General features: G+C 35.8%; 1 protein-coding gene and 1 non-coding gene across 2 annotated transcripts; one reads left to right on the forward strand and one right to left on the reverse strand.

Annotated features, from left to right (window-relative positions):
* Positions 1 to 1,129: 1,129 nt before the first annotated feature.
* Positions 1,130 to 27,641, reverse strand: LOC148212212 (uncharacterized). The gene is made up of 6 exons (XM_088122144.1): positions 26,978 to 27,641; positions 24,056 to 24,702; positions 17,670 to 17,898; positions 15,283 to 16,853; positions 14,221 to 14,784; positions 1,130 to 1,156 (listed from the first exon to the last, which is right to left on the reverse strand). Exons 1-6 carry the CDS (start codon positions 27,639 to 27,641, stop codon positions 1,130 to 1,132), a joined length of 3,702 nt encoding a protein of 1,233 aa, XP_087978270.1.
* Positions 18,923 to 19,029, forward strand: LOC148212213 (small nucleolar RNA R71). The gene has a single exon (XR_015790044.1). It is a non-coding gene; the product is annotated as a small nucleolar RNA R71 (small nucleolar RNA).
* Positions 27,642 to 27,676: the final 35 nt, after the last annotated feature.

Here is a 27,676-nt window from a genome sequence, read left to right on the forward strand (position 1 = left end):
TCATCTTTGAACTGCTCGTCCGGAGACCAGGCGACCCTTAACCAAAATTCTCCGTCAACAATAAAAATAAAACCTTAATTGAATTGCAAACTCTGTAATTTGAAATTCAAGAAAAAATAAAACAGTTGCCCGTTTGGTAACATTCTTTTTTCCCATTTCCTATTTTCTATTTCCTGCTTCTTTATCTAATTTTTGTAGAACTAGAAACGGGAATATGTTTGGTAACTATTTGTGTTTCTTGTTTCTTGAGAAAAAGAAATAGAAATAAACATACGTTTCATAACTATTTCCTGATTTTTGTTTCTAATTTTAACTTACAACAATTTGTGCGATGATTCAAACTCACGACATTTTAACCAATAATATATATCTTAACTTATATTGGCTTATTTTTATTTTTAGTTAAATAAAATTTAATAAATATAATATAAAAATATATAACATATACTTTTACAATATAATTTATTAAAGAAAATATAATTTATAATATAAATTATTTTCCTATAAAATATAAATTATTAGCTTTAAATAAAGAATAAAATAAAATTAAAACGAGCATAGCTCAGCGGTAATTGGCATAGACCTCCAATCAACAGGTTGTGAGTTTGAATCTCCTCCCCAACCTATTGTACTAAAAAAAACAACAAAAAAAATTCAAAATATTTTTAATTTGAAAAATAGAAAATTTTTGTTTAAGAAATAATAACTTTAAATAAAGAATAAATTTTTAAAATATTTTAAATTAAAAAATATATTTAAAAAAGAAAAAAGAAAAGACGCAATTAGCATTTGCACCTCAAATAAAACCATGTTAGTATAAATTATTAACTTTAAATAAATAATAAAATTTTAAAATATTTTAAATTGAAAAAATATAAAATATAAAAAAAAAAGGAAAACAAATTATCATCTTGACTAGTTTAATTATACACAATTTGACACAAAAGCAAAAAAAAAAGCATAATTTTGAGGTATGGTCTAAAAGGATATAGACTTTGAACTCTTGAATCAGGTGAAACTAAGTTTTTGATTAGTAGAGATGTTACCTTTAATGAAGTTGAAATGGTTTGGTGTGGTTTAAATAATAAATTTGCTCCTAATTAACCATCCTGAAAATTTTGAGATTGAACTACAGGAAGTGCATATCCAATGGAGACTGAATCGCAAGAACCACCAGAACAGATATCAAATGTAAATCCTGATGCTGATATAGAGGAGATAGTTGAAGAGAGTGCTCAATCCTTTTTTTTTCCAGTATTGAACCAAAAGAATTATTGGAAGAGAGGTTAAGTACTAAGCTAAGTTCATACAAAGAAGCAATCAATTCTGAAGAATCAGATCAGTGGTTAGAAGCTATGGAATAAGAGATGACTTCACTACTCAAGAACAACACTTGGAATCTTGTTGAAAATCTACGAATCATAAATTAGTGGACTATAAGTGGGTTTATAATCTAAAACCAGGTATCAAAGACTTTGACAACCAATGTTCAAAGCAAGACTTGTGGCAAAAGGCTTTACTCAAGAAGAGAGAATAAATTTTAGTAAAATGTTTTCACCAGTTGTAAGACATACACCCGTCAGAGCTTTGCTTTCAATTGTCGCACATTTTAACTTAGAACTTCAAGCTCTCAATTGTCGCACATTTTAACTTAGAACTTCAACATATGGACGTAACGACAACCTTCTTATATGGTACACTAGACGAAGACATCTATATGAAGCAGCCACCTGGTTTCATCAAGCCTGGAGAATAAAATCTGGTATGTCACCTTCAAAGGTCTATATATGGACTGAAACAATGTCCTAGGCAATGAAATAAATGATTTAATGCCTTTATTACCTCTAAAGGTTTGGTGAAAAACTCTTTTGATACTTGTGTTTAAAAAAAACAGTGAAGCTTGGTATATTTGTGTTACTGCTCTTGTATGTAGATGATATTCTGATAGCTTCATGTGACAAACAAGAAATTGATAAAATAAAAGTTGCACTGAGTAATGAATTTGAGATGAAAGATCTAGGAGAGGCAAAGAAGACCGTTTGGAATTGAATAAATATCCCTCTAGAAACTTGCTTTACATCTCTCAGTTTGATTATTTAAATAAAATAGCAAAACATTTTCATCCGAAGAGTGCAAGGGTAGTTAAGACACCTTTAGCTCAACATTTTAGATTCACAACTACTCAATCTCCTTCCTCATATGATCGGTTAAAAGAAATGAAAACAATACCCTATGTAAACTTAGTGGGCAGTGAAGGGATCGAATCTCGCAGCAGAAGCGCGTGAACGCTTGTGCTTTGATTTTTAGAAAAACGATAAAGAAAAGACAAAAACAACGCTAAGAATGAGGTGTAGAGCAACCCATCTTTGAAGACCGTTCTTTACCGTAGTTCAACGACACCACCAAAGAATCTTTCCTAATATTCTCTAGGCAAGGATCAGTTTGAAGGAACCGTCTTTTGAAAGGAGAGGGAGTTTTTTAGAGAGAACTTTGTAGAGAAAAATGTTTCAACCCACCAAAATGCAACAATTTGATTTATATAAAGAGGGAAAGGAGTAGGGAGGAAGCAACCTCCTCACCAACCATCTTCCCACCTCCAAAATGCAAGAAAGTGAGTTTTTAATTAGTTAAAATTAATTAAATTAATTAATTATCAAAATAATTAATTTATTATTATTATTATTATTAAATATCATATATTTAATTAAAGCTTTATCTGAATCATATTCAAACGTATATCTCTCTCATAACCTATAGTTTTAATGTGAATCTCATTAATTATAACCTATACAACTAACTTACAATCCCTCATTTAAATTGAACCACTCAAATTCTTTAAAAAAAAAAAAAAAAAACTTTGATCCTTGTTATACCCATTGTGAGCTAGTGGGGAACCTAATGGATCTATAGATCAGAAGCTTCAACGTACGAGATTAATAGGTTATACTCATTAACCACCTTAATCAACATACGTTAGCTGCGGATTACTCCACTAAAAAAACTCGCAACTGCACTCTTCTCGCTATAGAATATTTCTGTGTCCATGAATATCGATCATTAATGGTAAGTCAAATCCTTTACGAGTGCTCGTAACTTTAGCTGGGTCAAATTACCGTTTTATCCCTGAGTTATATCTTGCTCCTTAAATACCACAACTCCTGTAATGAACAACTCAATTATGGTCTGACCAATAACCGGAAGTCCCTCTCGGGCTAGTGAGAGGGTGGGGCCCCTTGTTCAGGTCTTGGAGTCAGCAGTTAAGGAAACACTCATCTACTCCCCTAAAGTCGGGAAGGAGTGAATTTCATCTTGTGTAGTTATGTTCCCAGCTGCCCACTCGGTCTCGTCCCAAAATGGTAGGAATATTGAGTCGACGGCTCGAGCCATTCTCACCCATACATATCAAAGGATGAGCCCTCATGGGCAGGAGTCCATAACTCATTAACGATTGATAATGAGTTGCTTGGTCATCCTATGGAATAGCAATCTATTAGTCAACGACGTTACATCTAAAGATTGGCTATTTTGGGGTCCAATTTTATACAAACTCATTGTATAGAATACCCTCACTCACATGTCTACACACGAACGACCTGGATCGGGTCGTTGTAACATTTACAAAGTGGGTTGTATCCACAGTGTTGCCAGGATAAGGTACCCAACCTTATTCATATACTATAGACACCCTTTAGGTTATTGCCGGAACATTATCCACTTGTATATCGAGGGTATATCAAATATATACCTAGTATATATACTGTCCCGGTCACATGATAATAACCTTGGATGTGTAGTTTGTTGGATTTTTGGACAATTCAATGTTGTAAATTCAACAACAATTCAATTAAATAAGAAAATATAACTTTATTGAATATAAATTTATTTTTTCATAATTACAAACTATGAGTTTAGGGCAATTCACCCAATAGGTAGTGTAATGTATGATATGATTTGCTACAAACCAGATTTAGCTTATTTCTAAAGTGTAATAAGTAAGTTTATGGGGAAACCAGGTATACCGCATTGAGAGGCTGCTAATAGGTACTAAGGCATGTGAAAGGAACCCGTAGAAAGGGTTTGATATATTCTAAAACCACGGATCCGCTAGAAATCATTGTAGGACACGTAGACTCTGATTATGCAACTAACTTAGATGGCAGAAGATCATTGACAGGGTATGTGTTTTCTCTGTTTGGAAATGTCATTGGCTGGAGGTCTATATTAGTTGTTGCACTTTCATCAATAGAATTTGAATATATTGCTCTTTTCAGATGAGTTAAAGAACGAATTTGGCTCAAAGACTTGACATCTGAGATGTATGATGGAAAATGTGAAGTAAAGATTTTTTTGTTAGAATCAAACCGCTCTTGCCTTATCAAGGAATCAAACTTTTCTTGATAGAACCAAACATATTGATGTGAGGTTCCATTTTATTCGAGATGTAGTAATTGAATGAAAGTTTAGCTTATAATCTAGCAGACATGATGACAAAGTCTCCTCCAAGTGATGGATTAGAATATCTTTATGAAATGCTGAAACTTAGAATTGGTTAATCTATTGGTTTACTATTTTATCATTGATGATTGCTCCTACTATCCAAGGAAATATATTCGTCATGAGGGTGATTTGATAATTGTTGCTGACTCATAATTTTCTGCCACTTGTTAGCTAACTCAAGAAGTTAATTAATTAAATAAGAGTTAGTTGGGATTGTTTAGGAGTTAGTTGAGTAGTACATAATTAGGATACTCCTCCAAACTTATTTTTCTCTCTTGGTGTACTAATACAATTACACCATTGATGAATGAGAAAGTCTATATCTGATATTACATAGTAGATGTAGACCTTACTTGGTCGAACCATTAACTCTGGTGTTCGTTATTGTTCTTCTCTAAAATTATGCCTTTGGTTATTTTCCGTTTGGTGAGTTCTTGTGTTAGATTATGTGGTTGAATTCACAAAACATATATTTTGTTAGGAGATTTTTTTAACATTCGCATGGAAGAGAATGATTTTGTCAATTCCTATATAAATGAGGTCACATATTTAATCAATCAATTAACTTCAATTAAGGTTACTTTGTTGACGAAGTGAATGCTATTTTATTGCTAACATTTTTGGTTGAAAGTTGAGAAACGATGAAGACAATTGTGCACGGGACAAATGTTTGAAATTTTCAAATATTTATTATGCAGTGATTGTTGGGATTTATATCATAAAGCCTTGTAATTAGTAAATATTTTATTATTTATTGGAAAATAACATTTTAAGATTTTGATTGATGCGACTTTAATTATCCATTTTTATGAAAATCCAAGGTTATTAATATAATCTTTAAACAACATGTAGTTGACATACAAGAGAATCTTGTTTAAGTTAATAACTTAAAAGGTTGTTTTGTTTGAGGTTTAGTTTAAAATTCATGGAAATAAGATGCATGAGAATAAAATATTTGAGAATAAGATATTTGGGAGTCAAAGATAATTGTCTTTGGTTGTGTACAGAATTGTTATGAGAATTCATGTGAATAACTAATGTTTGTGTTTGGTGTTGGAAGAGAATGTCATCATAGTTGCATATAAATAAATGATATTTGTATTTGATTCGTGTGATTACTTTCAACAATTTTATACAGTTATAAAGCATTAAATTTAATCCATTTTAACTCCTAACAATTAATTTTTACCTTAGTTAAATTTAAATAATTAATTGTTGAAATTTAGTTTATTTTTATTAAGTCAAATAATTAAAATAATTTTAAGTAATTAGATTTTAGTTTAATTAAAAATAATATACCTCAAATTTTAGGTTGTTGATCTATTTATTTATTATTTTTTTTTTGAGAAAATAATCAACGGTGTAAACTACCAAAGTTCAATTTAATCTAGAGTTACAAGCTAGTTAATACACTACAAAAAATATAGCTTTCAATGATGAAGATATAATACGTCGCTGAAAATTATCAGCAACAAAATTTGATGTCACAAAAAACATCGTCAGAAGACTTTTGCTGAAGCGCTTTAGCTATGAAATGCTACTTCCATCGTGCGACGAATATATTTTCGTTACTAGTCAACTTTCATCACAATAAATGTGACAAAACCCTTTCGTCATCGCCTTTAATGTGACGAAAATATACCTTCGTCGCATTTTTTATAATTTGTCTTTTTTGCTAAGTTGAAGTTCCATTGTTATCACAAAATGTCTACGTTTCCGAGATTTGTTCCTTTTAAAACCTCAATATTTGATAATAATAAATTTCATTAATCAATGCTCATTATCCACCAGTTTTAAAAGTTTTTAAAGATAAAAACAATTAAATTTAAAGCACCTAAATTTACAAACAAGTTTCTAAAAAAATAAAAACAACTAAATTAGTTTGCACCTAAATTTACAAATTAGATTCTTCATTCAGACCAAAATTTTAAAATATATTATCACCACCATGCTTCAATTCTAAACATGGTAATTAAAATTAAATAAAGAATCCGACTCTAATTGTAATTATAAGAATCAGTCTAATCTGAAAACTCATAACACAAAACATACTCCAAGCATACTTAATTCTCAAACTTAAGTGAAACCTATATTAATAACTAAACTAAAATCATCGCAATACTTGAACTTACTTAAAAAACCATAACACCAAGAACTAACTTAAATATGAACAAACCACCCTACCCCTCTCGCCCTTCATCATCATAACTTTAGCATCTACAAGTCATATCATACATGCATACGTACATTTTAAATTTAAGAGCAACCGGCCTCCAATACAAAAAACACAAAACCAACCATAATTCCAGACAAACTTTAGAACGTTCAAACTATAAAACATACTAACATACTTAAGAAGAAGCATAATTTCATAATTCTTGACAAACAAACTAAATACTCCCCTCCCCCTCCCCTCGTTCCCATCATCATAATTCTAGACATGCTTAAGAAAGTTAAAATCATAAAAATACTCACGACATCCATAAATTAGAAACATACTCCTAACCCCGTTCATACGTAAATCTCAAACTTCAGAGCATAACAAGAACATTAAGATACTAACTTCAAAACATACCTTACTATGTGATGAACTTCCTCCTCTTGTAAACCTCTCAATAGTCTGATTCATTTCAATAAGTTTTATATCAAACTCTTGTCATTGGCTCTCGAGTTGTCGTTCAGTCTCCTGTTGTTGAGCCGCCAATGATCTCTCTAGTTGTTGAGTCTCTTTTGAGTCACCAAGGCTTCCCTGGTCCTTGTAAGGCGAGACTCTAAAGACTCAATATATTCTTGAGAGTATTGTGATGATCCTTTACTTTCGAGTGGTTTCTATCTATATCTCATTTCTATCATGTAATTGGATCTTTTTCCAGAGATTGTCATCATAATTTCTTCGTCTGATTGAGATGTTCCTTGAGAATCTAAGTAGGCCTTTAACGTGATTATTTATTCCTAAAAAAGTCTAGTTAGAAACTTTAGGAAATATCCTACATCAGTCCTTACGTATTAAAACATTAAACGAATACTTACATATGTATTTTGGGATTGTAGGTTACTCCAACCTTTTACTTCAATAAAATGTGTCTCGTAAAACATTTGAATGAGACTTAAATATGTCCCATTCTTCTTTTTTCTATTCCAACAAATTATTTAATTATAGTAAAAAGTAAGAATAAGAAACTAAATATAAAACCACCAACAAATTATTTAACTATAGTAAGAAGTAATAATAAGAAACTAAATATAAAACCATAATATAATTCAAATAGATTATATGTTCATACCTTATCTTCTTGATGACACTAAAAGGGTTTTGTTCTAGCCCAATGATTAAGTCACAATTTACATCGCGCCGCTTTATTTTTGGCAGACTTTTCCTACAATAAAAATAATAAATGTATAGCCAGAAAATGTCATTATAAAAATAATAACTAAAAATCAACCTCATATACTAATTTTCCATTCAGGAGCTTTTCGCCTCAGATCTCATTTTTAGATAAGATGCCCGTTTGAGCTTGTTCGACTCTAATACCATATCAATATTCATGGGTTCCATCTCAAAACCAATTGGCAATGAGAAGAGTAGCTCATGTCTATTATAAACCTATGTAAGGTCCATTCTTTTATCAATGTGGGATCCTTAACAAATATAACATAAAAAAAAATAGTTACCAACAAGGTTTGGATGACTAATTGAAAAACATTGTTCGGTATTTCTCTCTTATTTGCATAATTTAACTTGATCATATGACAGGACACGTAGTCGATTTCGCTGTTGAATGAGGCAGATGATAACTCTCCATAAGAGAGTACTTTGTGGTATAAATTGGGTATGAATTGTGCGAAAATGTGAGGATTCTTATCAACAGACCTTATAAAAGAGAAGAAATCATTTAGTGAGGCACCTGAGCTGTAGAATTTCAATTCTCTCTATTTCTAAACGAATTATACTTAATTTTGGATGTTTTGTACAGAAATTGAAAAATGTATGGACGGCAAGCCAAGAGCTGTTAAGGCTGTGAAAGTGTCGCTGGAGCATGACAGAAAAATGCAGTTATGTTAAAGCTGGAAGCTATCCAGGATGCCTTAAAGTGTGTGACTATGCAGTAACTGCAGCCATCTGATTTTTACCGCGTCTGTACAGCTTCCAGAGGGTGCCGTAAATTTTAAGGGCCCGATATTTAAGGACATGATACCATAGCCGCAAAAGAGAGGACAGAAAAGAAGGAGCCATTTTTGGAGACTTGAATTCATGGAACATTCCATCTTGTCACCTTTCTCGTCATTGAAGAATGAGCTAGAAAGAGTAGCTGTTTTTCTAGTGACCCACTTGCTGCTACTAAGGAAGCTATCATCTCTTTACTGTTTATTTCTGAAATGATGATTTTCTTCTTCTTTTTCAGTTCCTTCTTTCACGTTATGAACTAAACCCCACCTTGGGGGTGATAATCTCGCTGTAGTCTTAACGTTTGCTATGCTTTAGATCTTTAATGATTGATTTAATAGAAGTGCATTTATTTTTCATCTCAATGAGTCTGTTTGGCCAGTCAATTTAGTGTGCTTACTTGCTTGAGGCTCGGGAGAGTTCTTGTTAAGTGTGAATGCTTCTATTAACTGTAGATTCCTCTCTCGAAATAGGATGTGTCATAGCTAACACATGTTAATAGAAAAACACATGTTAACATTATGAACTAAACCCAAACAATGACGCACAAACAATGACGTACATGTAGTGACGTACATACAATGACGGGCGACAACCGCCATGAAAAATGAAAAGAAACAAGGACACTCGTAAGGATGTCGGTCAATGTTCGTCATGGTTATCCTTTCATGACGGCCATGCCCGTCATGAAAACAAAATTTTTCATGACGGGCATTATCCGTCATTAAAACCGTTCGTCATTGAAAAGAAACAAGGACACTCGAATAGATGTCGGTCACTTGACCGTCATTGTTTCCTTTTCATGACGGGCATTGCCCGTCATTAAAAGTCGAATTTGTTGTAGTGTTTATTTAAGTTATGACTTTTTATTTGCAAGTATTTTCATTTCTTGTAGGTCATGTCTTTACATTTACATGTCTTTTCATTTCTTGTAAGTTATGGGTCTTTCCATTTGCTAATTGATATTAAACAAAAAGACTTGCTGGACGTGAAAGCATTTATTCTTCAAATTATTGTGCTTTTGCTATTCCATAGCTAATAAAAAAAAAAAAAAAAGAGGATCTCATTTGTCATTACTCTTTGGTGGTTACACTTTTTGTTCATTTACTAGCCTTGGATTGAATTCTCATTACTTCCTTGTTTAATTCCCAACCATCTTTATCTTTAACTTTGCTTTCCTTTCTTTCTAGCTTCCATTCTAATTCTGTCCATTTTTTTCGTCACTTGTTTCTTTGTTGTTATTCGGGTTACTCCTAAAATCACGCTCTTGTATGAGTTTTTATGTGCTGTCTAAACCACTTGAAATGCACATTGCTCTTTGACTTTTCTACTCACTTACCAATTTGTTTAATGTGTGTAAGAAGTGTACTAAGTCATGAGGGAGAGATTGAAAGAGAGTGATATATTATTTTGAGTGTTGATTATTAAACACAAGTGAACTTCATTAACGAGTGGAATAGTGAGGGAGTGCTTGTGAGATCCATTTTTCTTTGTTTCTTTAACTTTGTTTTGCAGCCATGTTTCACACTGGACTTTCACAAAAATCAAAGTTCCACAATAGCCGAAGACATCATGATAACCACCATGGCGAAGATCCATATACGAATTGGCCCGGATTCGCAAAAACATAAATGACCTCAATGAATTGTGCCAAGAGTTCAAAATGCAATACGAAGACAAGAAAAGGCATGCTGCAAAATCGGTTCAAAAAGAGGAAGATTGTCCTATGCCTCAAGAGGATAATCATCAACAAATTCCAAATGAGGGAGAGAATCAGGATGTCGTTGAAAATACGAATGTTGAGACTCTTATGCATGCCCAACAATAAGATTTTAATATTGATGTTGTTATTTATGATGCTGAAGAAGATGTGCATGTTGAGGTTTGACACATGATGAGTACACAACCATAGAGGAGGTACTTGTTGAGAAAGCGATCGAGATTACAAATATTGTGCAAATTGGGGAGAGTAAGGAAAGCACGCAACTGCAAAATGAAGACCTAGGCAACATTGAGAAGCAACATTCACTCATAGCTTCTAAGCCCTTGGAGAATCAAATACCATGGACTCATGGTCGAGTGTATTGGGTATTTAAACAAAGAATTTGGAACGGGACTGCAAGACTTTCATTTACAAGCAATTACAAGCTTATCATACAAATTGATTATCCTATTGACATGTTTCAACAACCTCTAGATGTTTAGTACAAGGTTGCATTGCAAGGAGATGCTTTTGATTCGAGGACGAATCCTTCTGAAGAAGGGGAGGATGATATTTGACTGGTATGTTTTTGTTGAACGCACGCGCTAAGCGTGGTAACAATTATATAGATGCAAGCGCACACCTGTCAGAGTAATATAAAATGGACGGAGTATCCAAGTATCGATCCTCAAGGACTTCTAAACAATTTCCAAACTCTAAAGTTTTAAAGAATAGTGAATGTTGGAATGAGTGATTCTTGTAAAATGGGAAGTGGTCACAAATAATGGTTTGGATTTGGGATTTGGACTTAGAATGATAAAACCTAGCCCGAACTACTTCAAGTTAGCCAACAAAGACTCAAGGACATGCTAAGGACAATATGCTTTTTACTTTAGAAACCAACGACTACGCTTCTCACTTGACTTATGTCAAAGCAAGTTCAAAGTCCTAAGACATTCCCTAATATGTCTATTATGAGATATATCTTAGTTTTAGGATGGAAATAGTCGCAACCTCGGGTTAAGGTCCTATGTCTAGGCTACTTAAGCGGAACCCTTATGTCTAAGGCGCTCCTCTCCTCGGTTTAACCACTCAACAATGCAAATAAGCAACCTTTTCAGTATTGACTTGTTAAGACTTACAGTGGCCTTCTCTAAATCCTAACTTTTTGGGAAAACATGTTGAGCAATGAATGGAAAGCAAAAACACTACTTCTTAGCAACCCTTTTTAGACATAAAAGGCTAACTATCCATAACCGGGCTAGAGACAGGAATTTAGAAAGACATATTGAAGAAAATACAGCAAGTAAAATGGTTGAATGTGGAATGCATGTGTGAAAAACAAAAGTTAACTAACGGAGAGTTTTTATCGGGACTGAGAGCTTCGCCCTTCTCTTTCAAGCAAGGGAGAGTGTCACGTGCTCTTTTCTCCAAAAACACAACTCTCTTAACTAAAAATAAAGTAAAGGCAAAGGGAAGATAAGCAAAGTGCTAGATTTTTATATATTTGAATAAGTAGAAAATAACTAAGTACAAATGGAAACAAAACAAAGCTCAATAAAAGAATGTAAAGTGCTCGGGATTTAAAAACGAAAAGCAACTAATGAAAGCAACTCAAAAGTACGTAGAAAGCAACAAAGAAACACTAAAAATGATCAAGAGAAGGAAGCAAGGCTTGATGATTTTGGTGGAGAAGTTGCTGGAATTTATAGCTGTGCAGAATTGGTTAGGTAGGTCCTAAAACGATGGTGAATCACCCATTTCCAACTCTTTTGACTGACCAAATCGTGCTCAAACTGATAGTGGAACACTTCTTCTACACGTATGCATCGGTTGGAACCACCAAAACGCATTGGAAGACGCGTTTCATTAAGGGCAAAGTTGGAAGAAAACCTTTTTTTCTGCAGGCTTCCCAGGCGCCTGGCGCCTCCCATGATGGTTTTTCCGTCTTTTTGCTTCTTTTGATTAATTTGCACTCCCAAATGGTCCTAAAATGTCATAAATACAATATAAGCCAACCACAAACCATAATATATGAATTTTGCATGAATTGGAACTCAAACGATCGAGAAAAATCCGAAACAAAGCTGAAACATAGTAAAAACAGCATCTAAAATCTTCTTTTTACGCATGTAAACAAGCGTAATCACACCCCCAAACTTAACTTTTTGCTTGTCCTCAAGCAAAACTTAGCAACTTTAATCAGCTTTCTAACACATGGACAAGGAAAAGCAAAAGCAACCGAGATGTTCAATCATAAATTGTCTCAAGGAAAAGATGTCAGAGCCTACCATTCTATTGCCTTTGTAAACTTAGTCACTATAAACCAAGTTTGAAATGATAAAAACTTTTTCTTTCAAAATCTTTTTTCTCTTTCAAAAACAGAAAACGTTTTCAAATACCCCTAAGGAATCTGCACACTCCCTCCTTACACTAAGACTTTTACATCTGACAGACCGGCTACTAGCCCCTGAGGTTTCCACACACTAACATCGGTTTCAACCACAGCTACTCTTAGAAAGACTTTGAACTAACAGCTAGGTCATAAAACGACGACAATGAGAAACACGAAGTCACTTATCACCATCTTTACTGCTATTTTCAAAGTCAACACCCAACCTAAAACTAAATGGGTGTCTACAGTAGGACTCGGGAATCATAAATACATTTTCTTTAACTCTCATTGTTTTTACCGCTCTTTTCTTTCTAACACAAGTCTTTTCCCCACTCTTATTTTCTCTCAACAAGACTCTTTTTACTCTTTTGCAACTTTTTTTTTCTTTCTTTCTTTCGTTTTTTTTTTTTTTTTTAGCTAAGTGCTTTTTCAACATTTTCTTTCTTTCCAACTGACTCTTTTTCAAAAGAAAATAGCATGATTTTTTAAATATAAATAACACCTTATCTTTCTGAAACAACGACTGACACAACGACTGTCCCCCCCAAACTTAAGAGAGACAGTGTCCTCACTGGGAAAAGACTTTTGCATCGGATGAAAAAGGCTTAACAGTAAAAAGGACAAGGACTTCCTATATAGGGGCAAAGAAAAAGCTTAAAGTCTGTAAAGATCAAAAAGACATAAAAGAAAATGAGTTTATCACATAAACAAAGGAAATAGCTCAAAGCTTAGTCAGGCATAGAACCGAAAACTCAACAATCTCTTATAATCATCATCGACATGAAATCACATGCACAGCACAGATGCTTCAAAATAGGCATGTGAAAAGCTAAACTAAGGTTAAGTGAAGGCATACTTTAAGTGATCAGAAGATAAACGATACTAATTTATTCATGCTTCAACTGAGCTCGAAACATAATCAATACAAAAAAAACATGCGTAGTAATGCTAGAATATGCAACTACGTCATTAACCAAAAGAATAAAACACAAAAAATAGCAAAGAAGGAACCTCCCCTTCATGAAGTCGGAGGTTGTGGACTAGGATCAGTGTCAGTACTGGGAGATGGATGACCAAGGATAGCAGCTAGCGCTGGAGGCCATGAAGGTAAAACCGCAAAATCCAATGAAGTCCGTAAGTTGTAGATATGTTGCACGACTTCTCGAACCTGAGAGTTTTCGAAATGCTGGAAAAACAGGGCAGGCGCCAGGCGCCTGCGTAATTCTTTTTTTTTTTGTTTTTTCAACATTTTTTTTTTCTTTCTTTTTTTGTTTCTTTTTTTTTCAACGTTTTCAAAAACATTCTCTTAATAAGAAAAACTTTATAATGAAACAAAGAGAAAATACAAGATACAAAGACTTCCTTTACTTTTGTTCTTTCAAAAACGGATAAGAAGGAAAAAACATTTTTCGCAAAAATTTATTGACCTGAAAGTTGAATAGAGGTTTTTCCTCTATCCACTGGTTCTCCAAAATACGGCTTAAGTCTCTGCCCATTTACTTTAAAAACATTTCCCTTGGAGTCAACTAGATCCACTGCCCCATATGGGTAGACTTTAAAAATTTGAAAGGGACCAGACCATCTAGACTTAAGTTTTCCAGGGAAAAGTTTCAACCTAGAGTTGAATAACAGAACCAGATCACCTTCTTGAATATTGTTCGGCCGAAGACGCCTATCATGCCACTGTTTAGTTTTTTCCTTAAACAACTTAGCATTCTCATAAGAAAAGTGCCTGTGTTCTTCTAATTCAAACAATTGTAACTTCCTCGCTTCACCTGCAGCCAACAAATCAAAATTTACTTTCTTAGTAGCCCAAAATGCTTTATATTCTAGCTCAAGAGGCAAATGACATGCTTTTCCAAAAACTAGCCTATAGGGGGACATGCCGAGGGGAGTCTTAAATGCTGTCCTATATGCCCAAAGTGAATCATCAAGCTTAAAAGACCAATCCCTACGGTTAAGATTTACAGTTTTTTCTAAAATGTTTTTTATCTCCCTATTAGATATTTCGGCTAACCCATTCGACTGAGGATGATATGTTGTTGCAACCCTATGACGCACATTGTATTTAGTCAGCAACTTTTGCATAGACCTATTCACAAAATGAGCCCCCCCATCGCTTATCAGACAACGCGGGGTTCCATAACGCGTAAAAATGTGCTTTTGCAGAAAACGAATGACAACTTTGGAATCATTGGTAGCAGTTGCAATGGCTTCTATCCATTTCGAAACATAATCTACTGCTAACAATATATAAAGCTTACCATTAGAAGATGGAAATGGACCCATAAAATCTATACCCCACACATCAAATATTTCAATCTCCAGGATCGGGGTTTGAGGCATTTCGTGGCGTTTAGATATATTACCTGTCCGTTGGCATTTGTCACAAACCTGGGCAAACTTATGTGCATCTTTGAACAGAGTGGGCCAAAAGAACCCACTTTGCAAAACTTTGGCTGCGGTTTTGTGTCCTGCAAAATGTCCTCCATATGGAGACATATGACAAGCGTCTAATATCGCCTCGTGCTCTTCTTCTGCGACACACCTGCGTAAGATATTGTCAGGTCCTAGCTTATATAAAAAAGGCTCATCCCAACGATAACATCGAACTTCATTTAGAAATTTCTTTACCTGTTGCTTGTTGAACTCATAAGGAACTATTCGACTTACCAAATAATTTGCTAAATCGGCATACCACGGAACTGAATCAACTCGCAAGAGTTGCTCGTCAATAAACTGTTCACGTATAACAGTTCCATCATCACAGAGCGGGGATTCGAATCTAGACAGGTGATCAGCAACTTGGTTTTCAGTACCCTTCCTGTCCCTAACTTCAATATCAAACTCTTGAAGTAACAAAATCCACCGTATCAAACGTGGTTTAGCATCTTTTTTAGCAAATAAATATTTTAAAGCAGAATGGTCAGTAAAAACAATGACTTTTGTGCCTATCAAGTAAGACCTAAACTTATCAAAGGCGAACACAACTGCTAACAGTTCCTTTTCAGTAGTAGTGTAATTGAGTTGTGCACCGGTCAGAGTCTTACTAGCATAATACACAGGATGCAAGATCTTGTTTTTACGTTGTCCTAACATAGCTCCTATTGCATAATCACTGGCATCACACATGAGCTCAAAAGGTAAATCCCAATTAGGTTCGATAATTATAGGGGCTGAACTTAGAGCAACTTTCAACATTTCAAATGATTTTAAACAGTCATCATCAAAAACAAATGGTCTATCATGTTCTAACAATTGACACAAGGGTTTAGAAATTTTAGCAAAGTCTTTTATAAAGCGGCGGTAAAATCCCCCATGCCCTAAAAAACTTCTAATCCCTTTGACATTTGTAGGAGGAGGTAGCTTTGAAATGATGTCTATCTTAGCGTGGTCTACCTCTATTCCTTGCTTGGAAATTTTGTGACCCAAAACAATACCCTCTTGTACCATGAAATGACACTTCTCCCAATTTAGGACTAGGTTTGTTTGTTCACATCTCTCCAATACTCTCTCCAAATTAACTAAACAAGCGTCGAAAGAATTTCCAAAAACAGAAAAGTCATCCATAAAAACTTCTAGAATATTTTCTACCATGTCAGAGAAGATGGCCATCATACACCTCTGAAAAGTCGCGGGTGCATTGCATAGTCCAAAGGGCATTCGCCTAAAAGCGAACGTACCATACGGACACGTAAATGTTGTCTTCTCTTGGTCTTCTGGAGCAATAGTAATTTGATTATAACCCGAATATCCATCTAAAAAACAATAGAAATCCTTACCTGCCAGACGGTCGAGCATCTGGTCAATAAACGGGAGAGGAAAATGGTCTTTCTTTGTTACCTTGTTGAGTTTGCGATAATCAATGCAAACTCTCCACCCGCTCACAGTTCGGGTTGAGATGAGCTCATTCTCCTCGTTGGCCACCACGGTTATACCCCCTTTCTTTGGTACACACTGTACTGGGCTTACCCAGCTGCTGTCGGATATTGGGTATATAACACCGGCGTCAAGCCATTTAAGAATTTCTTTCCTTACAACCTCTTTCATCTTCGGGTTCAACCGCCTTTGACTCTCAATAGAATTCTTAGCATCTTCTTCCAATAGAATTTTGTGCATGCAAAAGGCCGGGCTTATCCCTCGGATATCTGCTATCGTCCATCCAATGGCCTTTTTGTGCTTCTCCAAAATCTGCAATAAAGAATATTCATTAGTAGGTGATAAATTGGAAGCTATAATAACTGGTAAAGTGTCGTTATCCCCTAGATACGCATATTTCAAATGCGACGGCAATGGCTTCTGCTCCAAAGTGGGTGGTTCCATTATGGACGGAAGTAACGACTTGCATTCTTCTTTTTGTATTTTTTCAACAGGATTAGTCACATCTTCCGGTCCTTCTGCTATCTTATCAAGCTCTTCTTCAATCTCTGTAACTAACGAGTCATAAAACTCATCAAACATAACAGGATTCAAGCTAGTTATAGCAGAGCACTCTTCAAAGTCTCCTGGTAATTTCATGGCGTCTAGAACGTTAAATTTAACTTCTTCATTATTTACCCTCATTGTAATTTCTCCCTTCCTCACATTAATAACTGTATCCCCAGTGGCTAGAAATGGTCTTCCTAAAATAATGGGAACGTCTAAGTTTGCCTCGCAATCTAGAATGATAAAGTCCGCAGGGAAAATGAATTTGTCCACCTGGACTAAAACATCTTCTATCTTTCCCTCAGGTCTTATGATAGATCTATCTGCTAGTTGGAGGGTAACCGTAGTAGGTCTAGGGGATAAATTAATGCTAGCGCCTAGATCACATAATGCCCTACCTAAGTTTTTTCCTCCTATGGAACATGGGATGGTAAAACTGCCAGGATCGTTACATTTGATGGGCAGCGGGCTGCCTACAGCCTCACTACTACATTTTGTCATGGCTACCAGTTCATGCTCTCCTATTTTTTTCTTCCTAGAAACTATATCTTTCAAAAACTTAGCATAATTTGGCATCTGTTCTAGAGCATCTACTAATGGTATATTTATATGCAGTTGTTTTAAAATATCTAAAAATTTTCTAAACTGGGAATCATTATTTTTCTTAACTAATCTTTGTGGAAACGGGAGAGTAGGGGTAAAAGAAGGCTGTACCTGTGGAGGAACACTCGGGGTGTCCTCATTACCTTTTCTAATATTTTCTTTTTCTGGTGTTGTTGGATTTTCTGGTATCTTTACAATTGGTTCAGTGGACGGAATCTGTACATCTGTTGTTGGCATTGTTGGTCCATCATATGCCAGTCCACTCCTGAGGGTGACAGCTTTGCACTGTTCTTTCCCTTCTCGTTTTGGTAATTCAGTATGGCCTGGAAAAGAACCTTGTGGTCTATTCTTCAATTCATTGGCGAGCTGTCCCAATTGGGTCTCGAAATTCCTCATTGATGCCGCTTGGGATTGTATCACTGCGTCGGTTCGGGCCATGTACTCCTTCATCATATTCTCAAGATTTGAGTTGTTATTTTGAACTGGTGGAGTCTGTGTTCTCTGATTGTACTGCTGTTGCGGTGGTGGGATGTATTGCTGTGTAGGTGGAACATAGGGCTGCTTGTTCTGTTGGCTCTGCCCTTGATTAAAACCGCTCGAACCTCCTTGTCCTCCCCATGAGAAATTAGGGTGGTGCCTCCAACCTGGGTTGTAGGTGTTCGAATATGGGTTAAAGTTCCTATTGTTCCCATGTCCTACATAAAAAACAGAAGCAGGGTTATGTGGACAATTATCATAAATATGGTTTTCACTGCAAAATGAACAAATGAGATCGTTGACTTGGCAAACAGGGGCAGGAGTGCAATAATCCGACTGCACAGGTTGTATCGGCGTGGCTAATGGATTTTTTATTCCCAATGCCATCTCTTTCAGCCTCTGGTTCATTGTAACCATCTCTTTTTGCATCGAGGTCGCAATGTCCAGAGCCAAAACTCCAGCTGGATCTTGCTTCTTTGGTGCTGCCCTAGATCTTTGCGAACACCATAGTTCGTTGTGTGAAGCTAAGTCATTTAGGATGTCAACTATCTCGTTGAATGTCTTCTTTGTAAAGGCTCCGTTGGCAGCATTGTTTAGCATCATCTTAGTAGGATGATCTAAGCCTCTAAAGAAATGTTCTATCTGGATGCATGCCGGCAAGCCATGGTTCGGACATTTCCTGATTAGTTCTTTAAATCTCTCCCACGCCTCGTGAACAGGTTCACGATCATACTGTCTAAAGGAGATGATCTCCTCTCTGATATCAGCGTGGCGAGTAGGTGGGAAGAATTTTGTTAAGAACTTCTCCACTAACGACCCCCATGTGGTGATGGATCCCGGTGGAAATGCATTGAGCCATGCTCTAGCTTGGTCCTTCAAAGAAAATGGAAAAAGTGTTAGTCTCAGAGCATCGTCTGTTATACCAGGTAATCGAAATGCATTTGCAATTTGAATGAATGATTTCAGATGATCATGTGGATCCTCATGTTCCTGCCCTCCAAAATGTCCAATTGTCTGCAACATTTGGAACATCATTGGTTTAAGCTCAAAGTTTGCGTGGGCTGGAATAGGGTTGACTATCCCTGAATCAAAGTTCTGAAAAGCCGTGGCGGCATATTCTCGCATTGCCACGTCTCTGTTGTCCGCCATCTGGATATGGTTGAATTCATCATTTCTTGCATGATCCCTCATATTACCGTTAACAGCAGGTGGATCAACCGGATCACGAGGTGGAATATCTGCCATTGATGTGCTCGTACTCTCTACCTCACTTTCAGGACTGATTTCACCTTCTCTCTCTTTTTGCTTTTCTAGTTGTTTTCGAAGTCTTTGCTCCTTTCGAGTTTTTCGAAGGGTTCGCCCAATCTCAGGGTCAAGGGGTAGAAGAAAAGATCTTGTGCTCATGCACTTTAACTTACCCTTGTGAGATAAACGACCAAAAATATAGAACAAAAACGGTGGATGGAAATTACACCCAACAACAATTCACAAAAATAAAAACTAAAAGAATTTGAAAATAATTTTAAAACTCAAGTCCCCGGCAACGGCGCCAAAAACTTGACTGGTATGTTTTTGCTGAACGCACGCGCTAAGCGTGGTAACAATTATATAGATGCAAGCGCACACCTGTCAGAGTAATATAAAATGGACGGAGTATCCAAGTATCGATCCTCAAGGACTTCTAAACAATTTCCAAACTCTAAAGTTTTAAAGAATAGTGAATGTTGGAATGAGTGATTCTTGTAAAATGGGAAGTGGTCACAAATAATGGTTTGGATTTGGGATTTGGACTTAGAATGATAAAACCTAGCCCGAACTACTTCAAGTTAGCCAACAAAGACTCAAGGACATGCTAAGGACAATATGCTTTTTACTTTAGAAACCAACGACTACGCTTCTCACTTGACTTATGTCAAAGCAAGTTCAAAGTCCTAAGACATTCCCTAATATGTCTATTATGAGATATATCTTAGTTTTAGGATGGAAATAGTCGCAACCTCGGGTTAAGGTCCTATGTCTAGGCTACTTAAGCGGAACCCTTATGTCTAAGGCGCTCCTCTCCTCGGTTTAACCACTCAACAATGCAAATAAGCAACCTTTTCAGTATTGACTTGTTAAGACTTACAGTGGCCTTCTCTAAATCCTAACTTTTTGGGAAAACATGTTGAGCAATGAATGGAAAGCAAAAACACTACTTCTTAGCAACCCTTTTTAGACATAAAAGGCTAACTATCCATAACCGGGCTAGAGACAGGAATTTAGAAAGACATATTGAAGAAAATACAGCAAGTAAAATGGTTGAATGTGGAATGCATGTGTGAAAAACAAAAGTTAACTAACGGAGAGTTTTTATCGGGACTGAGAGCTTCGCCCTTCTCTTTCAAGCAAGGGAGAGTGTCACGTGCTCTTTTCTCCAAAAACACAACTCTCTTAACTAAAAATAAAGTAAAGGCAAAGGGAAGATAAGCAAAGTGCTAGATTTTTATATATTTGAATAAGTAGAAAATAACTAAGTACAAATGGAAACAAAACAAAGCTCAATAAAAGAATGTAAAGTGCTCGGGATTTAAAAACGAAAAGCAACTAATGAAAGCAACTCAAAAGTACGTAGAAAGCAACAAAGAAACACTAAAAATGATCAAGAGAAGGAAGCAAGGCTTGATGATTTTGGTGGAGAAGTTGCTGGAATTTATAGCTGTGCAGAATTGGTTAGGTAGGTCCTAAAACGATGGTGAATCACCCATTTCCAACTCTTTTGACTGACCAAATCGTGCTCAAACTGATATGGAACACTTCTTCTACACGTATGCATCGGTTGGAACCACCAAAACGCATTGGAAGACGCGTTTCATTAAGGGCAAAGTTGGAAGAAAACCTTTTTTTCTGCAGGCTTCCCAGGCGCCTGGCGCCTCCCATGATGGTTTTTCCGTCTTTTTGCTTCTTTTGATTAATTTGCACTCCCAAATGGTCCTAAAATGTCATAAATACAATATAAGCCAACCACAAACCATAATATATGAATTTTGCATGAATTGGAACTCAAACGACCGAGAAAAATCCGAAACAAAGCTGAAACATAGTAAAAACAGCATCTAAAACCTTCTTTTTACGCATGTAAACAAGCGTAATCAATATTAACCAAGGAGCTACCTTTGTCATGCCTCATCGATCGAATACTGGATCAATTGTTAGGAAACTTCAGCAATTCACATTTCTAAGTGTTTTTAAGGTAAGTCAAAGTCAACTTGGTCAAGGTCAAAGTCAACTCCATCAAGACAAGTCAAAGTTAACTCATTCAATTCAAACACCAAGTCAAACACTCACATCCCTCATTATGGACGGGATTGCACTTATTTTGGTTGGTTTCCATATTCTTAACATTTTCATTTGCTTGTCTTTTCATTTATTTAAGTTATGACTTTTTATTTGCAAGCCTTTTTGAAGGGATGTGAATCCCGAAGCGGAAACGGATTTTCGTTGCTGGTTTTCGGGATACAAAATCGAATTTTAAAAAAGAAAAATACAGGGGAAAAACAAACCTTTGAAGAACGTTTCTTCAGTGAATTCCCCTCGAACACCACCACCAGATCTTCCTCGCTATCCTCTTGGGTCTCGGGATCGTGCTTGTGGTAGTACCTTGATCGAAGAGAGGGAGAAATTGAGAGAAGTTGAGAGAAATCCTCAGAGTTTTTTTTTTCTTCTGTTCTGTAACACCTTCTGTCTAATTCTCCAACACTTGGAGAAGAAGAAGAAGGGTGACGTGGGGTAACTCCCCACGTCACAAAACCTCCCACTCCCCTGCAATTTTGCAGGGGAGTTAATATTAATATTAATATATATATATATATATATATATATAATAATAATTAAAATATATATATATAATAATATATATATATAATTAATTAATCAAATTAATTAATATAATTAATAATTAATCCAATTGATAATTAATAAATATATATATACATAAATAATTAACACTTAATTATTTATTATAAAATTAGAATCATATTCTAAAACATTTCTCTCGTATAACCTATAGTTTTAATGTACATCTTATGCACATTATTTTTAACCTATAGTTTTAATATGAATCTTATTCATATTGATTTTATTTGAATCTCATTCAAATAATCTCTCTCATAATATATAGTTTTAATTTACAATTAACTATATATATTATAATGTATCAATATACATATAATCCCTTAAGTAATTTGAACAATTCAAATTCTTCCAAAAAATTTGATCCTTGTTTTATCCGTTATGAGCTAGCAAGGGGACCTAATGGACCTACAGATCCGAAGCTCCAACGATGCAAGATTAATCAGTCAAACTCATTGACCGAGTTAATCTAGATTCGTTAACTACGGGTCATTCCACTAAAGACCCGCAGTTGCACTCTTCTCACTGCAGAATGTTTTCGTGTCCATGGATATACGACCATTAAAGACGAGTCAATCCTTCACGAGTGTTCGTAACTCAAGTTGGGTCAAATTACTGTTTTACGCCTGAGTTACATCTTACTCCTTAAACACCACTGCTCCTCTAATGAACAACCCGGTTATGGTCCAACCAATAACCGAAAGTCCTTCTCGGCTAATGAGAGGGTGGGGCCCCTTGTTCAAGTCCCGGAGTCAGCATTTAAGGGAAACTCACTTACTTCCCTAAAGTCGGGGAGGAGTGAATTCCATCTTGTAAAGTTATGTTCCCAGCTCCCCACTTGGTCTCGTCCCCAAAATGGTAGGAATGTTGAGTCGGCGACTCGAGCCACTCTCACCCATACAGATCAAAAGACGAGCCCTCATGGGCAGGAGTCCATAACTCACTCATGATTGAGAATGAGTTGCTTGGTCATCCTAAGAAATAGCAATCTATTAGTTAACGGTGTTACATCTAAAGATTGCCTATTTCGCGGTCCGTTCTTATACAAACTCATTGTATAGGATACCCCCAATCGCATGTCTCCACACGAACGACCTGGATCGAGTCGTCTGTAACCTTTACAGAGTGGGCCGTATCCATAGTGTTGCCAGGATAAGGTACCCAGCCTTATCCCCCTTTAGGTTATTCACGGGACATTATCCATTCATATATCAGGGGTATATCAAATATATACCCCGTATATCAACTATATACCGAGTATATATACTGTCTCGATTACATCATAAATAACCTTGGATGTTTAGTTTATTGGATTTTGGAAAATGCAAAGCTATGATTCAACAACAAATTTATTGAATAAAACTTTATTAAATAGACATATGTTTTTACAAAATACAAACTACGAGTTTAGGGCAACACACCCAACACGTTTTCATTTCTTGTAGGTTATGTCTTTGCATTTACATGTCTTTTCAATTCTTGTAAGATATGAGTCTTTCCATTTTCTTAAGACATTTCATATGACTTGCTAGGATTGCTATATATAGCCTTGAGATGTCTTATTGTAAACACAATTTGAAGTTTAATGAAAAGTGAGTTTTCTCATTAGCTTGGTTGAGAGCTTTATCTCTCATTTCTTGTGCAATTTCTTGTGTCTTTAGAATTTGCATGTTAGGATCATTCAAGCGGTATTGATCACACCTCTTGTGAAGTGATTCGAATCACGAGTTTAGAAACGAGTTTTCTCTACTCTTGATATTGATCATCAAGGTAATTCGTTCTTAAACTTTTCCTTAGGTTGATTTCATACTTGTTTTTGGGATTGAGTTCTATGGGTCTTGTTTGTTAGCAAGGTTCTTAGATCCAACTATCAAGGGTTTCTTAACGTATTGAGACGACATACAAGCCGTGTACCATGATAAGAAGATACAACAGAAGGCTTATAACCAAGAGGAAGATGCATATAGACTTCTTCCGCAAGATCCCCATGAAGGAAGGCATTATTAACATCCAATTGGATAATAGGCCAAACTTTAGAAATGACTAAGGTAAGAAGTACTTTAATAGTTACCATTTTAGTCACCGGAGAAAATGTCTCAATCAAATCAAGTCCTTCTTGTTGTGTGTAGCCTTTCGCTACCAAGCGCGCTTTGTACCTCCCAATAGAGCCATCAGAATTGAGTTTCACTTTATATATCCAACGACACTCAACAGTATTACGATTAGGTGACAAAGGGACAATGGTCCAAGTGTTATTCTCCACCATAGCTTGAAGCTTAGCCGTCATAGCATCACGCCAATGGGAATAAGCAACATCTTGATGGTAAAATTGAGGCTCATAAGAAGTAGACACATTCATAACAAATAAAGAATGTGAATGAGAAAGCTTTGTATAACTAAGATAGTGCTCTAGGGAGTGTTTAGTAAAGGCTGGAGAAGGTGGAGAATGTTGTAAAAGGCTACAATGGTAATCACGTAAATAGGAAGGCATGTGGATGGAACGGCTGGAACGACGAAGGTTCTGAGAAGTATCAGTAACAATAGAGCCAGCTGGAACAACAGGTAAGGATGTATCAACAGGCAAAAGATTAGTATCAGGTATATGAATAGTATCATCAGGTATAGGGAAAGAAGGCTAAGGAGCTGTGGGTAATGTTACGGGTGGTGAGGTGTTGATTCGATTTAGGTTACCATTTCATATATGTGCAAGTGTACACCATTGTCGCAGCATGTAATAAAAAGTTCAAATCCATAGAGACTAGGCACCAAATACTCAATAATTACCCAAGAAATCAGTGCACTAAACTAAACAATTTTTAACCACAAATACAGAAATAAAAGTTAGTGCGAGGATTTAAGAGAGACGTATAAACAAACTTAATAATCCCCAAAAATACCAAACATGAACAACAAACAAATAACTTCTTCTAAAAGGAGGATGCAAGGGGGAGAAGAATCGTGACTTTTTCTAGGCTACCCTAACGATGCTGCAGCATTAACGAAGTGAAATAGTGGTCAAACAAACAAGACGTCTTTTTAGACATCCCAGATTTTCTGCTATTAGGGTTCTTAGACAAACATTAACAGCATTTGCAAACAATTTATAACCAAGCTAGGTGGTTCTTATCCCTAAGTTCACACTCTCTAACTCAAGTAGAATCTACCTCGAAATGAAGTTTCTCACTCCCTATTACAATTTTCCAAAAGTTAACAAGGAGGTATTTCAACATGGTGATCAAGCATATTGAAAATGGATTAATAAAATAACTTCAACTCAAAACACACTATCATTAATAAAGAACAGCAAAGTTACAGCCCTTGAAATGAGTTCACTACATCTCCCCCTTACACAAGGTGATTAGCTATGCAATACCATAAGGGGAGTCAAGAAATATAAGGAAAATAATACAAAGAGTTTTAAAGATGAAGAGAGGGAGCTGAAGGTCAGCTCCCAACAAGTGTTCTTTGTCTCTGTTCAGCAATGGTTTTCTGAGTCTTTTTCTCCTCTTGACTTTTCGAACAGTTGGAGAGGTTTTCTTGAAGTAAGGGTTCAGTGATTGCAAGAATGCAAGGTGTTGTGCGCGGACGCTTCTCTTTCTTGTTGGCATTTATACCTCCTTCCGTTTTTAGGGCAATAAAACAAACCATGTGGGACCCAGCTCTCACTTCCAGGTGAAACCTCTAGTTACTGTGGTAATTTCCGTTGAGAAGTCTTTTCACTACCAGCTTGCTGCTTTATGCCTCTTTTTGGACCTGATGTTATAGCAACATCAAAGCTGCAGCAAAAAGCTCAAAATTAGATTATTTTCATATGGTATCATTATAAATGAGGAATATGATTTCTATGATATTTTAGGCACAACTCAGCGGATATGGGGAGTAGATGAGGCTATCTTTAGCTATCTTATATGAAATTTAGACACAAATAACTCTCTTTTGGAGAGTTATCATGTGGTATGGGCTACAGAACATGGAGAAACACCATCAGTAGGCACTAATGAATCCCCTTGAAAATTAAAACCACGGGGCAACACCAAGTCTAAAAATGGATCAGTAAATGGAGTACTAGTTGTCTCAGTAAGAAAAGGAAACATCTTTTCATGAAAGATAACATCACGAAAGATAAAGAATTGTTTAGCCTTAATATCATATAATCGATAACCCTTGACACCAGACGGGTGGCCAACAAATACAACAGGACGAGCTCTTTGATCAAACTTAGTCCTATGAGAACTCAAAGTAGAAGCAAAACATAAAGATCCAAAAACTCTAAGGCTAGCATAATTAGGTTCCCGTTTATAGAGGCAATAAAAGTACACTCTCATTGTATAACAGGGGAAGGAGTTCAATTCACAAGATAAACAATAGTAAAAATGCATTCTCCCTAGAAGTCAATAGGAACCCGAGACTCAAAGTATAAAGCACGAGCAACATTAAGTATGTGCTGGTGTTTCATTCAACAACTAAGTTTTTTTAGGACGTTTCACACAAGAGAATTGATGAATAACTCCTTTGTCAAGAAAAAAATCTTTGAACAACAATTCTGGAGCATTATTGGATCAAAAGGCTTTAATTGAGGCACCAAACTGATTTGCAGCATATGTAAAGAAACGTGGGACAATAGCCTGAACATCATATTTATTCCTAAACATAAAAACTCACATATATCGACTGAGATCATCCATAGTAGTCAAGAAAACTCGATAACCAGAATGTGTAGAATGATGAAAAGGTCCCCACACATCAGCATGTAAAAGATCAAAAGGATGTTGAACCATATTATTATTACAATGAAAAGGCAGACGCTTCTATTTAGCTAACAGACAGATCTTGCAAAAATCATAATGAGCAACATTGTTAAGCGGCAAAACACCTTTCAAAGCATGTAATCTAGTATGAGATGCATGGCCAAAATGACTATGCCAAACATCAGTAGAAACAACAGTAGATGCATTAACTACAACGTTGGGAGAAATAGAAGAACAAACATATGTGGCGGTAGCAGTAGAAACAGAAGTGCCATCAAACAAATAGAGGCCACGACACAAGCTACCCCTGTCAATCATCCTCGAAGTGGACTTGTCTTGAAGAATACAAGAGCCATTAGACAACTCCACAAAAATATGAGGCATATCATTTAACAACATGTTGATAGAGATGATGTTAAACTGAAATTGTGGAATATACAGAACTCCATGGAGACAAAAATCATCTGAAGAACGAACTGTGCCAGAGAATCCCACCTCAAATCGAGGCTTATTTGGTAAGCTCACAAAAACAGGTGAAATCTTATTAAGAGACTCAAAAAGGTACCATGAATAACAAATATGAAAAGAAGCACCAGAATCAAGAATCCAATTTGCAGTATCTGCAATTGGGGAAACAAAGGTACTATTGTCAGCAGCTGTAGTGGTAGAAGTCATCTGAGCCTGTAACAACTGAAGAAGTTGCCAGCATTGATGAAGAACATCGGGACCCGAGGATGGCATGGTAGAAGTCTCAGAAACCTTTGGCAAATTTGGTG

The sequence above is a fragment of the Momordica charantia genome, assembly GCF_013281855.1.
Source record: "Momordica charantia cultivar OHB3-1 chromosome 3 unlocalized genomic scaffold, Mcharantia_2.0 BLBB01000003.1, whole genome shotgun sequence".
Classification (NCBI taxonomy): domain Eukaryota; kingdom Viridiplantae; phylum Streptophyta; class Magnoliopsida; order Cucurbitales; family Cucurbitaceae; genus Momordica; species Momordica charantia.

Bases quoted from the DNA above. Each gene is read 5' to 3' on its own strand.
- LOC148212212 (XM_088122144.1), bottom strand. From the start codon at position 27,641: ATGCCATCCTCGGGTCCCGATGTTCTTCATCAATGCTGGCAACTTCTT. The intron at 24,703-26,977 runs GTCTGTTAGCTA...CTGTTGTTCCAG, and splicing joins TTATGATTTTTGCAAGATCT to CTGGCTCTATTGTTACTGAT. The intron at 1,157-14,220 runs GTGGATAGAGGA...CTTGCGATTCAG, and splicing joins AGCCGTATTTTGGAGAACCA to TCTCCATTGGATATGCACTT.